Source organism: Vicia villosa, linkage group LG4 (genome assembly GCF_029867415.1).
Source record: "Vicia villosa cultivar HV-30 ecotype Madison, WI linkage group LG4, Vvil1.0, whole genome shotgun sequence".
NCBI lineage: Eukaryota > Viridiplantae > Streptophyta > Magnoliopsida > Fabales > Fabaceae > Vicia > Vicia villosa.
The window spans coordinates 134,052,276-134,065,799 of record NC_081183.1 but is presented as its reverse complement, the minus strand read 5'-3'; the positions used below and the strand labels follow the sequence as shown (position 1 = coordinate 134,065,799).

Here is a 13,524-nt window from a genome sequence, read left to right as displayed (position 1 = left end):
CTTACTATTTTTCAATGAAAATATGACAAATATATTTAAATATTATTTAGTGAGTGAAAATAGAGAAAATTTACAATACGTGTAAGATAAAATTATACACTTGTCATATTTTTATTAGAAAATAGTAAGAACCACATTTATAGAATTGTACATAAGTTTTGTCATTTAAATAAATGTATGCTATCCAATCAATACAATTACATTTTTTTAATATAATCAAATCTGTTAGTATTTAATTAAAAAAATTCACAATTTTATTGATCAAATGCAAATCTTTTTATTGAATTCATAGTTTTTTTTTCTAAATCAACAATATTATCTTATATATAACTAGACGTCTACCCGTGCGATGTACAGTAAATTCTATTAAATTTTTATTTATAATTATTATAATTTAAAGAAACCATGTCAAATATATTGCTATAAATATTTTCAAGAATAATTATGCTATTGATTAGAATATAAAATAATTGTTTTGAAGTTTATAAATTTTATATAATATTTGCGACACTTTTGATTGAAAGGTAAATGAATTAAAATAGAGATAAATAAATGTAAAACTTAGAATAAAAAATAATGTCACACACCTTGCGATGTTAGAATTAAATAAATAATTGTAATATACTACTAATACCTATTTTATATTTTGAAATACTTCTTTATAAATGATAAATTTAAGTGGTGTTTATATCTTGACATTTATTCGTAGTTATCAATAATTTTAAATTATTTATTATATAATTTTTGAAATTACAACATATAATTGTGCTTATGAGGAAATAAATTGTGCAAGATAAATAAATTGTGTTGGTTCATTCCACCAAAAAATATTGTAATGACCACGCCTAAAAAAATTGGATCAAATGCAAGTAAGTCTAAATTATTTATGCACGTATTCAAAATCATTATGATTGACTTCCGAAAACATATTCAACCATTTCTTTACCAAAAAGTATAAGTTAAAATTAGTACCTACAAAAAAACATGATAAAAATTAGCAAACAACAATAAAATTAAGAATTGAAGAAATAAGAAATCAATTTTTTTTACCAAAAAGTACACTTTGTGATAACTTAAAATTGGTGCCTATAGAAATAACATGATAAAAAAGTTAGCAAACAACAATTACGAATTTAAGGAATAAGAAATCAAAAAATAAAGACAAATAATAATAATAATAATAATAATAATAATAATAATAATAATAATAATAATAATAATAATAATGTGTTGGATTCAACTCTAGTATGGTCGAAGGGTAGCTTCTTGGTTTGACAGGATTAAGCATGAAGTCGAAGGTTGTTCACATGTTGGTGTCGAAGATGCTAGGGTTGTTAGCCTGTTAAATTAGGTCTTAGTGTTTAAACCCAAATTTGTTAAGTTAGCTTGTTTATTAAGTTAGCTTGTGTAATGGGCCTTGTGGAAAAAGCCCATTAGTTAGTATGTTAGGTTTTATTATAAATAGCATACTAGTCTCTCATCATTGTATACTACAAATCCTAATTTAGGGTGAGAGATGTTATTTGTTATTCTTGTAAACTTGTAATCTTGTTTTCTAAGAGAAAGTAAAAGAATAGCAGTTATAACCAATTCTTGTGTTCTTCTTATTTTACCATTTTCTCTAACCCTTGTGAGTTTCTTGTCGTCAAGAAGAAACTGTTTATTCTTTGTTTACGGTATCGTTTTCACAACAAATTGGTGCGGTGAGCGTGGAGAAGATGCCTTCAACAAAGTATGAGATTGAAAAGTTCATTGGAGTGAACGATTTCGGTCTGTGGCGCTTGAAGATGAAAGTCCTACTGGTTCAACAAGGTTGCTTGGAAGCGTTGAAGGGAGTGGCGGCTATGGATGTTGCATTAACGGAAAGAGAGAAGACGGCCATGATCGAGAAAGCACGTAGCGCAATTTTGTTGAGCCTTGGTGATAAGGTTCTTCAACAGGTATCAAGGGAGATGACGTCATCAGGGTTATGGAAGGGAGTCCCTGACCTTTGAATAAGTTCAATCAGACTTGTATTATAAGGACTTGAACGAACGAAAAGAGTATAAATCTTTGACTGTTGGTGAAGTTTTGGCCGTTAAAGAAAAATTCTTGCGAAAGGAGGGTAAGTTTGACAAGAAGAAGGGCAAAAGTCAGCATAAGTCTTATAGTGGAAAAGCATCTAGTATTCGATGTTATCATTGTAAGAAGGAGGGTCACACAAGAAAGATGTGCCCTGAACGCCTGAAAGATCATGAAGGTAAGGATAATGGCAATGCAGCCATTGTTCAAGATGATTTCGAATCATCTGATGTCCTTGTGGTTTCGAGCAGTGACTCTAAAAGAGAGTGGATTATGGATTCAGGTTTCACTTGGCACATGACTCCAAACAAAGACTTGTTCGAGGAATTATTTGATCAAGATGGTGGATCAGTATTGCTGGAAAACAACAAAGCTTGCAAGATTGCAGGTGTTGGATCTGTGAGATTCAACCTCCATGATGAGTCAATAAGGTTGTTAACTGAAGTCAGGTATGTTCTTGATTTTAAGAGAAATTTTCTTTCTCTTGGTGAATTCGACAAGAAAGGATATGTTTTCCAAGGAGAGAAAAGTTTCCTAAGAGTCATGAAGAGGTCGAAGGAAGTCTTGAGAGGCGTAAAGAAACAAGGCTTGTATACCCTTGAGGCTGAAGTTGTAAGTGGTTCGACAAATGTTGTATCCACAAAACCTTTGTCGAAGACAGAAATCTGGCACATGAGAGTGGGCTATGTCAGTGAAAGGGGTATGGTCGAATTAGGGAAACAAAATCTGCTTGGTGGAGACAAAGTCGAAAAGCTGAAGTTTTATGAACCCTATGTACTTGGAAAATCTTGCAGAGTGAAGTTCAACAAAGGCAAACAAAGAACACATGGATCCCTTGATTATATCTATGCTTATCTTTGGGGGCCTGCAAGGTGTCCATCACATTCCGGAGCAAGGTATTTTCTATCCATAATAGATGATTATTTCAGGAAATTATGGGTTTTCATCCAGAATACTAAGGATAAAACTTTTGAGAATTTTAAAAGGTGGAAGACTCTGGTCAAAAATCAGACTGGCAGGAATTTGAAGAGGTTGAGAACCGATAATGGCCTTGAGTTTTGCAATGAGGTGTTCGACAGTTTTTGTGCTGCCTCTGGTATTGCAAGGCACATAACTACTGCAGGTACTCCACAACAAAATGGTTTGGCTGAAAGGTTTAATCGAACTATTTTGAAAAGAGTCATATGCATGTTGACTAGTGCTGGATTAGAGAATATTTGCATTATCAGATAGTTCAATGTTAACACATCACATTCAGCCTCTTAAGGCATCACCATGAGATAGTACCACACACTAGCTTTTCAACATTTTGAACTGAACGTCAAACAAAGTTATGTAGCTCAAATTACATCATTTTCAATTTTACGATTTTCCACCCGAAATAGTGGTAACCGGTTACATTTAGTGGTTAATTAGTTATAGGCTTGAAAAATAGTCTAGAAACTTATTTTTCACGGTTGGAGGTCTTCCTGACCTCCAATTTTGATTCCGTAAAAACCCCTGATCTCATTATTTGATATACTACAATTATCCAAGGATGAAAATATCAAATTAACAAAATATCACTGATTGACATCAATAAAATCATCTCTTTGTCAAGGTTTTTCAACTCGTACAACAAAATCACTTATTTTTCAAACTTCACACAAATACTCCCTAACATGTCGAAACAACTTATTTCAAAAATCTATCATTATAGGTCATTTAACTACTGTAATTACATCCTAAACCAAACAATTAACATCTAATACATGTTAAACATCATCAATATCACATCAAATCATATCAACCCCAAAACCTTCAACAATAGTGGAAAACATATCAACAACCAAAAGCAAAATTGTCACTCATATAGGCACACAAAATTCATCATAAAAACAGGTTATAACATCAATGAATCACAATTTTTCCAGATTCATTTAATAACATTACAAAATATACATGTTCATACCAAACCCATTGGAGGTTAAGGACTCCTCCACGCTACTCCTCATGCATATACCCTTTATTAAGGTTATTCTCCCCCTTACGTTAATTCCTTGCAAAAAAATATGAATTGGAATTGGTGTGGATGAATTCTCTCTTCAACTTTCTACTCTTAGCCTTTGCTTATTTGCTCTATAAACCAAGTTTTTCGAGATTTGACAACAACTCTCCCAATTCTAGGTTTATCTTCTAATTTTATATTTAGGGTAAATTTTCTCAAAATTACATACTTAGCCCAACTTACATATTTCTGACTCCTTCCTCCTCATAATTTTCCCTAATTCTCACTTTTGGCACAATTCCTTTATTTCTCATTTTAATTAATTAAATCACAATAAATTATTATTATTTTAATTGTTAATAATTTCTAAATAAAATTTACCAACTTCTAATTACTCTATACACTCTCCTCTCAAGGTCACGTACCCCAACTACACAAATTAATTTAATTATCACCACAAAATAATTAAATAAACACACAAAATTCATAAATAATCTAAATAAATAAGATAATCTAAATCGGGGCATTACAATTACAACACACACAAAGATCAAATTTAAATAAAACGTTAAAAATAAGATGATACAAACTGCAATGCAATTTCAATTGTGAAAGGAGATCATGAAGTAACGATGAAATGTTACCAAAACAACCTTAAGACAAAGAAGGTGACAATGGTTATCAATCCGCCACCAAGGCCCATCACCTATAACATCAATTTTGTAGACCCAAACACAAGGAAGAAGTACGTGGAAGATAATTAGGTTCATATGAAGGACCTTAAAGAAGTTCAATCAAAATGTAGACTCATTTGCATGACACTCATAAAATATGTCGAAAAAAGATGTTGATATCATTAGTCATTTTCTCGTCCTCAATGTCACCAACAAACCAATTATCTAGAAAAAATGAAAATAGGGAAAGAGAGGAGGATAGTTGTTGACAAAGAAATAAAAAGTTTGAAATAGACGAGGTTCATAAGTATCCCACGTGGTTATTTAACATAGTGATGGTGAAGAAATCCCCAGGTAAATGGAGAATATGCATAAATTTCACAAACCTCACTTTTGTATGCCTTAAGGATCCATACCCCTTAACTAACATAGAGAGGCAGTTTAATGGATCATCAGAGTACATAATGCTTAGCTTCGTGGAAGCTAACTCAGATTACAACCAGATCAAGATGAACCCCTTGGAACGCCCAAGAATGCTTTCATGACCAATAATTGTAACTATTATTATGAAGTAATGTCTTTTGGTCTTAAGAACACATGTGTCACCTAACTGAGATTGATGAATACGGTGTTTGCAGACCAAATAAAAAGGAACTTGGAGGTTTATATAGACGAAATGGTAGTAAAGACTCCATATGATAAAAATCATTGCAAAAACTTGGAGGCCATACTAAGGCATGTCTAAAAGTACAACACGCATTTGAGTTCAACTAGATGCTTATTTGGGGTTCAGGGAAGGAAGTTTTTGTATTTCATGCTGACTAGAAGAGGAATAAAAGCCAACCCAGACAAATGCCAAACCATAATCAATATGAGAAGTTTAACCATGGTTAATAAGCTTCAACAACTAACAAGGCGAGTATCCGCCCTCTCTCGCTTTCTCTCGTGCATATGCGATAAAGCCTTCAACTTTTTTCGTCACACTAAAAAAGAGTGAAAAATTGAATGGATATAAGAATGAAAAAAATGTTTGTGAAGTTGAAAACCTTATTAATGACGCCTTTAATATTAACTCGTCCAAGAAGGGCGTGCTTGAATTTTAATATCCATCAATATTAGTCCACACACCGAGTTATGTGTTAGTGCAATAATTGGTGGCGGTGAAAGGCCAGTCTATTTCGTGAGCAATGTTTTAAAAGAACAGGGTTGAGGTATCATAAGTTAGAGAGGTTATCCTTAGTACTAGTTACAACGACAAGTAAATTGAGGTCTTCCTTTTGGGTCATCGTATTGTTTGTCCCTAATTCCCATCAATTCTTCTGCAATGCCTAGCATAACGGCCAATGATTTTACAATTATCACAAAAGTCTGGCATGTTTTTATAAAGCATGCAAAGAAAACAAAATTGCTTTTTTCAACCAATATGTTCTCTCTAATTCTACCCGTAAGATCCAAATCAACTAAAATACAGGCAACATAATCATAAGATAATTCAAACATTGATTTATTTTTGGCCTTATCCATACAAATCATAATGTCTATATTGCTTGAAAAGGCAAAAAAAATAATATTATGGGTCCAATATTCTTAGGACAAACCAGATATTCTAATCCATACACGAGTTGAAGATTATTGTTGAACAATGAGGTTAAAATCTTTTGACCAAGCGAAAAGTTTCGACAAACTCAAGAAAATATTCCATGAAGGCATGACTCTAAGCATTCCAAGATCATCAATTGAGGATAAGGAGAAACTGAAGAAACCTTTGCCTAGAGAAATAAGACCCTGGTTACCAATAAATTTCCAAATGCTTGAAAGCTTAAGGTGCAAGACTTCAATCTTTAGAAGCGTTGCATCCTCATTTACGTAGAAGATCGTGTTTTGATGTCTCTAATATAACAAGATATTCATCTTCGGAGGCGGTTGTAAGAATCCTATCATCATTGTCTATTGATTTTTGAAGTTTTTTTTAATGGGAAACTTATAATATTAAGCCAAAGAGCTCAACGAGAGCAAACTTCTAGAATAATGGTTTTAGAAGTTGACTTACCATAATATCATCAATTTTATTCACAATTTAGAAACACATCCGTTAACTTACATTATTGATTGTCAATGGTTTTTAATTTTGGTGATGTAATGTGAAAAATTTTATTCATTCTTTTTATATAATTTCAAAAATTCAAATATATCCTCTTTATGATAACGAGAGGATTTGATTTTAAAATTTTATTTTTTATTTAGTGATTGTCAAGGAATATTTTCATACTATATCTTTTAAATTTATATTAACTTCTACTATGAATGCGCATCGTTAAGGATTTCGACCGTCAATTTTAGATCTGATGGTTAAAATTAAAACTATCTTTTCTAATATTGATTTACTGAAAGTAACAACCAATAAGAAAGAAGCACACGGATCGCGGTCATTCTTCTTCAATTAAACCGACTTAATCATCATATATAAAGGCTTACTTTGAATCCCAATGCAAATCACAGTTTCATTCTTGCAAAACCTAATTACTATTTTCTTTGCATTTTCTCTCTTCTTTCGCTCTCGTTCTCCCAAATCATCAATGGCTCGTACAAAGCAAACGGCTCGCAAATCTACCGGCGGCAAGGTACCAAGGAAGCAACTCGCCACCAAGGCTGCCAGAAAATCTGCACCTACAACCGGCGGAGTGAAGAAGCCTCATCGTTATCGCCCTGGAACCGTCGCTCTTCGTGAGATTCGTAAATACCAGAAGAGCACTGAACTTCTGATCCGTAAGCTTCCATTCCAGCGTCTTGTCCGTGAGATTGCTCAAGATTTCAAGACCGATCTGAGATTCCAGAGCCATGCTGTTCTTGCGCTTCAGGAAGCAGCAGAAGCTTATCTTGTTGGTTTGTTTGAGGATACCAATTTGTGTGCGATTCATGCTAAGAGAGTTACCATTATGCCTAAGGATATTCAACTTGCACGCCGTATTCGCGGTGAACGTGCTTAGGGTTATAGATTATTAGAATATAGAACTTGGGGAATGTTTTAGGGTTTTATTCGATTAAGTTTCTTTTATGCATTTTATAGTTAGTTATTTGTTATATAGACATTATGATAATTTTTTGTATAAGACATAATTTGAATGAAGAGAAGTTTTTTTTTTACAAATTTAAATCTCTGTTCTGTACCGTTCGATTATTGATTCCTTTTGCTTTTTTGATTTGAATACCCCTATGAGTTTTTTTCATTGATTGAATCATATCTTCTTTCATTGATTGCATGATCGCCGCCGTCATTATCTTCTCGTGGCCAAGGCTGAGAGTGAAGGTGACGATGATTCTTTTGAATTTGTTTTTTTTTTTTGGAGTGATTGAGGAAAATCTGATACAGATGGTCTATCTTAAATTTAGTGTGAACTTTATCATCAAGGGTCGAAAAATGTTGGCTATTGTAGACGTTCTAACTGGCGGCTACACAATAGAAGTAGCCCAAAAAATAAACTAGAACTTTTCAAATTTTAGAGTTCTTTTGAAAATACTCCTTTGAAATCTTTGGAAGAAATATAGATTCTAAAATAAACTAGTTAAAAATCTGTGAAAAAATATAGATTCTAATATTAATTTTAAAAAAAAATTTATACTATATTCTAATTGTTAATAAATTTGAATGCTTTTTTACTTTTGAAATTATTATTAATTTAAAAAATAATTTTATACTAATAGTGAATTTTATGAAAAATCAAAGTTTTATTTTCACTGAAAAAATTATAACTAACAAATGTTTAGGTGTTATAGGTTTTTTTAATTGTAAATATATTACATAAAAAAGTTTAGTTGTTCCAGTAAGATATCATATCAATGTTAATATAATATCAATATTAATCTAAGATATTTTTTATTAAAAAAAATTACTTAATAATTTAATTTATATGCATTGTCAATACATAGATATTTTTATATTTATATAAATATTTAATTTTTATTTTGATCATCTATAAAATAATAGTTATAAATGATTGTGATGTAAAAAATTTACACTCATATCCATTAATCTTTTAAATTTTGTGTGTAAAATACAATTTAATATTTGAGAGACTTCACATTAATACTAGTAGAGTAGTATTCAAAACTTAAAATAACTTTAAAAAAATTAGTAGAAATTAATGTAAATAGTTAACTTTATTATTGTTTTTTAGGATTATTATTAATATTTAATGTTTGAGCCTTACCCATTAGATTAATTTACTTTATTTGAAGAGATTAGTGTTTGTATATTTATGATTAAAAATAATATCTAAACTTAATATGGTATTAGAATTATCGTTTGAAAGAATTTTGTTTTTATATAATATATTTTAACGTTTTTTTATTGTGGTTCCTTTTTTCAAAATTTTAACCACTTTAATTGTGGTTTCTTTTTACAAAATCTTAATCGCATTAATTGTGTTTTTTTTTAAAACCTAGCCATTTTATTTGCATTTCTTTATTCAGAACCTCAACTGTCTTAATTGTGGTTATTTTTCAAAACCTTAGCCGTTTTAATTGTGTTTTATTTGTTGCTGCCTTCGTTGCAATCACTTTTAACAAATCTTAGGTGTTGTTCACTCGTGTTCATTATTCATCATCTGCACTACTCTCGTTCATTTTTTAATCACACCGCCCACACCACTTCCAAGGCCTTGAAAAAATCGACCAAACCATAGAATTTTACCATCGAAAAATGCCTCATGGGCTGTCACTCTCTGATTGTCAGCAAAATTATTTACATTTTTTCTCAATTATTAGCATTAGAGGAGACTTATCAAAAAAGGAGGACATGCACACATGACTGGAGGTACTAATGGAGACAATCTTTAAAAAGGGTGCAACTTAACCTAATTGAAGTAGAAAAAATGAAATCCCTCCTTAGTAAGTTGGAGAAACCAACATGTACTTGTTCTTTAATATATTCAGGTACATTTATGTTTCTTTTTTCTTTTGGAAAATCTCATTTTTTTTGTTTGGACATATTGCTTCAGATATACCCTTCAAACAATATTGGATATGTATTCTAGAGCTACTCATCACATGACACCCTTACCCATGCACTTCACCACTTATTCACCTTATCTTAGTAACGAAAAAAATAAACACTATAGATGTAGCAAGTCAAGGAACAATTCAAATTAACCCATCCTTGACCCTTAACAACATCCTTCATATCACGAAATAATCTTCTAGGCTAATTTCTATACAACACTAAAAAAAAACCCATCATATAATTCTATTTTCTTTAATAACTCTTGTGTTTTTTAGGATAAGAATTCAGGGATGACGACTGTAAGTGCTAAAGAATGAAATGGTCTTTACTACTTAGATAAAAAAGTTTCAAGCCCAAATTTTCTCAGCAACAATTCTTTTTTTTTCCATAATCAATAAAGACCAACATGGAGAAGGTGCTCTTATACCATTGTAGTTTAGGCCATCCTTCACAGTTATTTTATGTTTTATTTAAAATATTAGATGTTGAGAGTCTTCATTGCGAGGTGTATGAGCTTGCTAAATACAAGCTTGTGCCTTTTCGCGTTAGTAAAAAAATAAATACTTTTCTGTTTTATATAGTTCATACAAATGTGCATGGTCCATTTAATATTCCAAATATTTTCGGGTGCCCGTTGGTTCGTAACCTTTATTGATGATTGTACTCGAGTAACTTGGGCCTACTTAAACAAAAATATGAAGTTAGTTGTGTGTTTCCTCAATTTCTCTATATGGTTCAAAGCCAATTTGGTATGAGTATTAAGAATATTTTGTCTAATAATGCCAAGGATTACTTTAGTCATAATCTTAATTCTTTATGTCAAAATGAAGGTAGCATCCATGAGTCATTGTGTGTTAAAATACCCGAACAGAATGGCACTGCAGAGATAAAAATGGTTATTTGTTAGACCAAACAAGTACTATGATATTTTGAAATAAATTTCACAAGAAATATTAGGGAGAGGTAGTTTTAACTGCATCATATCTCATAAATAGGTTGCCTTCCACTGTCATTGACTACAAAACTCATATGGAAGTTGTAACATCCCGATTTTATTAGCTATTTTATTTAATTAGCTTATTTAGTGTTTTTATTAATTATTTATTCTATTTTAATTATTTGGTGTGATAATTGATTAATTAAGTTTTGTGGTAATTGATTAATTGGACTATTAGTAATATTATGAGATAATTTCTATTCGACCTAATTAACTGAATTAGAAGTAATGTGTGGGTGTGAGTGACTAAGCCCAATTATGTGAGAAAGATAGTAAGAGAGAAATTAGGTTAGTTCTCATAACATTCATTTTGAGAAAGAGGCAAAAGAGAAGAGAAGAGAAGAGAGGAGAGAAGAGGATTGTAGATTCTTGAAGAGGGAGGATTGAAATCAAGAGGCACTCCAAGAAAAAAATTGGATTGCGACGGTTATTTTGGCAGATTACAACGGTTAAAACTCCCGCAATTTACAATCTACGACAGTTGTAGTACCGTCGCAGAATTGTGTGTCCCCAACCTGTTTCGCGACGGTTGCCAAAACCGTCACACCAACTGTCGCGCTAGTTCACGACAGTATGTAACTGACTTAAACTAGAAATGGCGACGGTTAAAAACCGTCGTGAATATTTGTTTGATTTTTGTTTTCGTTGTTGTTCGCGATGGTTTAAAACCGTCATGAATGTGATATCCCGACGGTTGAAACCGTCGTAAATATGCCTTTTAATTTTATTTTCATTATTATTTGCGACAGTTTCAAACTGTCGGTATTTATTTTACATTTAATATTTAAAATATATTATGGAGGTTTATAACCCCCGCTAAATATATTAATTTTAAAAAATTATATATATATATATATATATATATATGTATATATATATATATATATATATATTATCTAATGTAACTATAAAATGCTAAAAAAAACATCATTAATATATTAAAACTCATATTTAATTTTTATTTTCTTATAAATATATTTTATGATACTCACATATTTGTATATAAATAATAAAAAGTACTAAAGGTTCTAGTAGAACCTAACATAAGTAACTTATCCTAAAAGTAATAAGCCAAGTTCCATAACATTGAATCCATGTTGTGGCAGAGAACAAAATAATCCTGCAGCCTCTTACTTCACACTTGAATCTAGATGATTCCACCTTGCTTCACACATGAATCTATAGTGCTATGATTCCACCTTCATCCTTAAAAGCAACTGGAAAAAGGCCAAGACAATAACACACAACCTTTACGATCACAAAAACAAAACACTTTGTAATCTATAGCTATGATCCATTGATTTGTTCATAGAAAATGAAGTCAATAACTCTATAAGAATAGAAGCATCAAATTGATATAGAGAAATTGATTGATGATAAAGTTTCATTTAAGGAGTCAAAGTGAGTACTATCAACATGGCAATGACGTGGCAAAATTATTAGTTGGTGTAACTCAGGAATTTTTTTTTATGGGTTAAATATGTTTTTGGTCCCTGTAAATATTGCAGTTATCAAGTTTAGTCCCTCTAAACATTTCCTTTAATGTTGCATCCTCCTAATATTTTCCATCCACAACAATAGTCCCCAACGTCAAGTGGAGTTAACGGACTCCTACGTGGCAGGACAGGTGTCTTTTAATTATGTTTTGATTTTTTTCCGTTGACCTACGTGGATTAATTTCTTATAACAGCCTGATGACAAATTAGTTTAACCTAATTCCTTTCTTCATCTATCAACTCTCTCTTCGTCCATTGTTGCTTCGTTCCTTTCTTCCTTCGCGTACCCATTCTTCATCTTCCATTCATTATTTCTCCGTTTCTTTCTTCGGACAGGTATAGTTTGTTCTCGACGATAGTGTACGAGCAGGCTCGTCTTTTGATCGCGGAAGCTTCCTTCGGGTCGGTCGGAAGTTCGTCCTTCGTGAGGAAATTGTATACCGGGGTCATCCAGCAGTGGTCGTCGCCTATGGCGAGAACTGGTAGGGGTTGTGCGTTTTTGTCTATGCTCGGTTTGGATAGGATTTCCAGGATCACCGACTTGTTTCTGCATTTCTTTCTCGTGCTCGCGAGTTTGGACAAGACGTCGGCCCGTGAGTTGTGTTCTCGGGGGATATGTTCGACTTCTGCCTTTGCGAATCTATTCATCTTGTCTTTGACGAGCGTGAGGTACTCGACGAGCACGTCGTTTTTCGCTTGGTAATCGCCACTGATTTGGGATGCGATGAGTTGGGAGTCGGTGTAGATCTTGACCTCCCGAGCACCTACATCTACGGCGAGTCGTAAGCCCGCTAGGAAAGCTTCGTACTCGGCCTGGTTGTTCGACGTGGTGAAAGACAAAACTAGGGATACTTCTATGATAAGCCCTTCATCATTTTCTAGGATAATGCCGGCTCCGCTCCCCGAGCTGCTCGAGGCGCTATCTACGTAGATGGTCCACTTATTCTCAGCGGGTGTCGGGGAGTTAGTGATTGAAGTCATCTCGGCTACGAAATCGGCCAGTGCCTGAGCTTTCAGCGCCTTCCTGCTTTCGTATTGTATGTCGAATTCGGATAGCTCGAGGGACCACTTTAACATTCTCCCGGCCATGTCTGGTCGGGTGAGAAGTTACTTAAGGGGCTGATCTATTCGGACGACGATGGTATGGGCGAGGAAGTAGTACCTCAGCCTTCTGGCTGCCGTTATTAGGGCCAGCGTGACTTTCTCGATTTGTTGGTATCGCACCTCGGGCCCTTGTAGGGCCTTGCTAGTGAAGTATACGGGCTTCTGCCCGTCTTCAGTCTCTCGGATCAAGGCCGCGCTGACCGCCT

At 33.0% G+C, this 13,524-nt stretch overlaps 1 protein-coding gene across 1 annotated transcript; it reads left to right on the top strand.

Moving 5' to 3' along the window:
* The first annotated feature begins 7,227 nt into the window (after positions 1 to 7,227).
* On the top strand, positions 7,228 to 7,767 carry LOC131595255 (histone H3.3-like). Its single transcript, XM_058867560.1, has one exon. It carries the CDS (start codon positions 7,299 to 7,301, stop codon positions 7,707 to 7,709), a length of 411 nt encoding a protein of 136 aa, XP_058723543.1. The 5' UTR covers positions 7,228 to 7,298; the 3' UTR covers positions 7,710 to 7,767.
* The last annotated feature ends 5,757 nt before the right edge of the window (positions 7,768 to 13,524 follow it).